The sequence below is a fragment of the Cynara cardunculus genome, assembly GCF_001531365.2.
Source record: "Cynara cardunculus var. scolymus isolate 2C chromosome LG 12, CcrdV1, whole genome shotgun sequence".
In the NCBI taxonomy this organism is placed as follows: domain Eukaryota; kingdom Viridiplantae; phylum Streptophyta; class Magnoliopsida; order Asterales; family Asteraceae; genus Cynara; species Cynara cardunculus.
The window spans coordinates 25,935,602-25,940,464 of record NC_037539.1 but is presented as its reverse complement, the minus strand read 5'-3'; the positions used below and the strand labels follow the sequence as shown (position 1 = coordinate 25,940,464).

Sequence of the window (4,863 nt, the reverse complement as noted above, 5' to 3'; positions counted from 1 at the left end):
AAAAATAAAAACATCATCGTTTTCTCAAAATCACATAAAGTCATATTATAACATCGACTGAGATAAAGAATAAAATGAAATATTAAAATCATGATGTATCTCGCTGCATTGTGCGAGTACGCTTCTAGTATTAATTAATAATTAATAGTAATTGTTAATTTATTAATATTAAAAATTTATAAACAAATTAATATTTAATAATAATAAATGAAAATTAGTAGTAATAACACGTATAATTGAAAGAAAGTGTCAAAAAGCTACTAGAGCTAGTCAGCTAGTCTATATCAACAGCAGAATATTTCTTCTAAGAATAAAAAATAAGCTAGCATGTTAGTTAGCTTATGGTTGCAAAATATAGCCTCAATTAAAGGACAATGAAATCATGAAAAAAACCGTAACTGTTGGCATAAGAAATGTGAAACAAACTATCAGTATGCTACCAATTTTTTCGTGCTCCAAATCAATTTATGAAGAACATAGTGAAGGAGAAGAGCGGGTTACAAAGTTCAGGAGAGAAATATCTAACGGCAGTTGACTTATTTTTATCCTTTTTAATTGAAAAATATCATCTAAGGTGACGTGTTGGATCAAATACGATCGAAGGTTGAGATTCGTCCCCGAGTTTCTAATATATTTGTGGTTCATATTTCAGCATTCCCATTTATATGGTTGGATTCTCATGAAAATGAATTTTTTGGTGAGAACGTGGGAACAAATTCTTCATTTGCAAATGATTTTTTGGTGAGAAGGTGAAGATGAAGGTTGACGGATGTAAATGAAGATAAATGTAGGTAGTTGAAGGTTGATGTTTTTTGGTTAGATATCATTTAAAGGTAGCTAAAGGTGTGTTTTTTTAGCTCTTAGATAAAAAAAACCAACTCATTCAAAAGTTCAGAAGTTCATTCTTGCCAAAAACTCTTATACTCACATTATCCTAACTAACTATCTCTCTCTCTCTCTCTCTCTATATATATATATATATATATATGCACACACACATGCATGCATATACATATATACATACATACACACACACACACACACATATATATATATATATATATATAGGAGGTTAATTATTTTATAACCCACAAAACTGTAAAAGAACAATGTATCAAGTATTAATTAACATATATTTATTTTACAATAATATGTTTGTTTCGCAATGTGAAACTATTTTACTTATTTATAAATATATGTTAATAACAGGACACGTCCGATGGTTTTGGATGCCTAAGCAGAGAGTCAAAATAGTGCCCCTCTCTCCCTTTGCTATTTCATTATTCGGGTTTGATTATTGATTCTTGTGCTTAGATGATGTTATTACTAGCCATTACAAACTATTTCCATCTAATCTTGATATTGAAATATAGTTCTTTTTGATCTTGGGGTGTTTACGGGTAATTTATAGGTTTTATAGTTCAACATATAATTGAAGCAAATTACGCATCTATTTTACCCATAATAAAACAAAATAGGCTCCATGAAGCCATAACATCCTAGTGGTTTTATCATGACTCATCATGGGACATGTTTCACCTAAGAAGTATTACTGTTTCAAAAACTAAACCAAAACAGATGTACAAGTTATCATCACCAATATTTTATGTATGCCTCATAATAAAATGTGTGATGATTTAACAATCGTATCGATGAAGAAACCAAAATTTTATTCGTGTGTGAGGAATTTGTAGGGATTTTCAAAAGTTCCGAATTTGGATTCGTATTCGATTCCCCAATTTACCCTTAATGGCATTTTTTTGGAATAACACTGGTTTCTCATTTTGTTTATTTTTTAATTGCCACCATATAACTTTAGGCCATTGATCAATATGAAGGAGCGTTGAGGATGGGTTTGTAGGAATTAGGCGGTTTGTATTGATGGGGTCATAAGTAAGTTATTCATCATGAATAACCTTTAATTATTCATGAATATCAAACATTTTTATTATTCATGAAATAATTCATTTTGATCATAAGTATCAGGTATTTTTTTTTCTTCATAACATTCATTATTAATAATTTTCGTTATTTATGGTTATTCATCATGAATGACCAAATGTTTCAGGTGTTATTCATGATGAAAGTTTTCATTTGAACCCAACTATGTATATTTGTGTATGTATGTATTCAAATAGAAACAACAAAAGAGATGGAAACATGGAAAAACAAAAAAAAAGGATGAAATAGTTTAACAATATGATTGTCAAATAAGGAGAAAAATAACATAGGCAAACATTAGAACTTAACAAATTATATTAAAACACAAGTTTTAAGTTTTTTCTCTTTAATTCGACGTTCATGTTATTATAATTTTTCACTAATAATTGTTGTGCATTCACATGTGATCATATATAGGATCACATACACAATCAAATGTGATAATACATAAAATAGATACGACAAGGATGTCATATTATACACAATTACATATTATTGTGTATATGATTAAAGGTGGTTGTAAGTATGATCACACGTTATCATGTATTGGATCATCAATATACATGCACTAACTGATGTCATATTGTATACAATCACATGTGATCATGAATCGTTATAATTTGAACATATGCATGATCATAGTATTGTATAGGACAAATTGCAAGAAAATATAACATACTTTGTCCTAAATTTTAATTTGGATAACGTATTTTCAAAACCTTTATCTTAGTAATTAGGAGGTAAAATCTCAAACGATTAAGTATATGGAACATGAGAGATTTATCACCATCATGATGGCCTAAGATTGGTACAAACGGGGGCACTTTAGAGGACGTACGGACTCATACCATTTTTAAAGTAAAGATCATGGTGAATTATATATACGACTCTAGTTTATTTGAAAGGTTGTGGGATTATAGAGTTGAAGAGGAAAGAGGAGAAGTGAAGGCTAAAACTTCATTTAAGAGTGAGAAGGAAATAAATATGCATGTATTAATTTCAATATTTTTGGAGTAGCTGGTAAGTACCATTTAAAGATTAACAAGTACATGAAGAAGGTGGTCAATCAACCTTATATCATCAATCGTCAATTCAAATCCAGACGTCTGTTTTTAAATGAGTTGGATATTACAACATAAAACTCGATAGAATTCTTGTTTAGAAAGGTGAGTTTTTAAAAAAAAATGTATTCTTATACAAGTGACATTGGTGTCACAAATTCGTTTCTTTCTCCAATCAAAAAAAGTGGTGAAAGACCGTTGCAAAATATTACATATCGTGTTAATCAGTTTTACATATGATCGTTTGTTTATGTATGATACAATGGTTAAAAATTAACAATCATATGATAGTATTGAAATTCTTTTAAACATATCTAATAAAGTTTTTTTTTTATTTAATTGTTATTGTATAGTTTAATTTTAGTATATTATTTAAATCCAAAAGTTTGTTTTTACTATTTTTCATATGATTTAAATAGACATATTTACAAATTAATCTTAACGTTTTATATGGTATTTTAATAAAGAAAATACAAATCATCCCTCATTAATTTCATATTCTCTGCTGCTTTGACTGTTGCCTATATGAGTCAACATTCAACAAGAAAAAGTTCTTCGAGCATCCAACAAACAGAGATGATGCAAACCGTTCAAATGAATTAATTGAAATATTTGAAATCCTGAATGACTCCAGATTGTTTTTACACCCATTTCTCAGCCATGGTCAAACCCCATACCTCCTATAAATAGGCCTAAAATGAATTCAAGAAAAGCTCATAACCGCGATAAAGATTACGATACGGACACCAGTGAGCAACATGAACCCGAAGGATGTCGGAAGGCAAAGCCACCAGCTGCTGAACCATCCCCGTGCTCCGCCTTCAATCCCTCCTCCAAGTTGTCCTCGCTGCTCCTCTGATCGCACCAAATTTTGTTACTATAACAACTACAGTGTGTCGCAGCCACGCTATTTCTGCAAGGATTGCCGCCGTTACTGGACACATGGTGGAGCCCTTAGGAACATTCCTAGCGGTGGAACCAGCCGCAAGCGGGGTAGGACTGATGTGGCGTCTTCATCTTCACAAATCTTGCAGTCACCTTCCTCAAGAAACTTGCTTCCATCACCACCACCACCACCACCACCATTAGCATGGAGCTTGGGTTCATCTCCTGATAACACTTCTGGTACCGCCGTTGCCAGGTCCAGCATTGGTCGTGGCACATTTAGGCCACCGGTCACAGAAACCATGCAATACTTCAATGGTGGTGGCTTTGTCAACCAAACACCTTTCAAGTTTAGCCCAGGTGGTGATCAGTTAGGTGGTGTGAACACGGCATTTGGTGCGGTTAGCATGGGGTTTGGGGGTGGAGATCCTTCACCACCACCAGTTCCATCAACACAGTCGTTGCCTCAGTTCTCCCCATTGGACAATTTTCTTGATGTTGGCTTTCCTTTTCTTCAACGACCACCGCAGCACCCACCACCACCTACCGTATTGGGAAGTCAAAACATGGGCCTTAACAACGCCAGAACAACAATCACCGGCTCCAATTATTTCCAGTCCGTAGCTAGGGATGCAACTGCAGCTGCACATGTAGTCAGCATCGACGAGTGGTCTGAACTCAATGATATGGACAATGAGGGTGACCCTTTCCAAAGCTACAAGCCACCATCTCCTTGAATATTCCATATTGCTTTCAGAACTAGACATCCTTACATTTAGAATAGGAAATTAATTCAAGGTTTGCTTTTAGGAGAGAGAGAGAGAGAGAGATTTCATTTCTTAGCTTATATATAGAATTTCTTGGGTAGCATTTATGGAGGATTCTATGAGATACAGATTTACAAATGCAATTCAGTACCTCTTTTTCTATTCCGTTTTATTTTGCATTTAGAAATTGAGATTTTCTTACGATAATA

At 33.0% G+C, this 4,863-nt stretch overlaps 1 protein-coding gene across 1 annotated transcript; it reads left to right on the top strand.

The window, feature by feature from the left end:
- The first annotated feature begins 3,760 nt into the window (after positions 1–3,760).
- Positions 3,761–4,624, top strand: LOC112523798 (dof zinc finger protein DOF3.2-like). Its single transcript, XM_025133475.1, has one exon. It carries the CDS (start codon positions 3,761–3,763, stop codon positions 4,622–4,624), a length of 864 nt encoding a protein of 287 aa, XP_024989243.1.
- Positions 4,625–4,863: the final 239 nt, after the last annotated feature.

Excerpts from the sequence above, each read along its gene's own strand:
- LOC112523798 (XM_025133475.1), top strand. The coding sequence starts at position 3,761 with ATGAACCCGAAGGATGTCGGAAGGCAAAGCCACCAGCTGCTGAACCAT.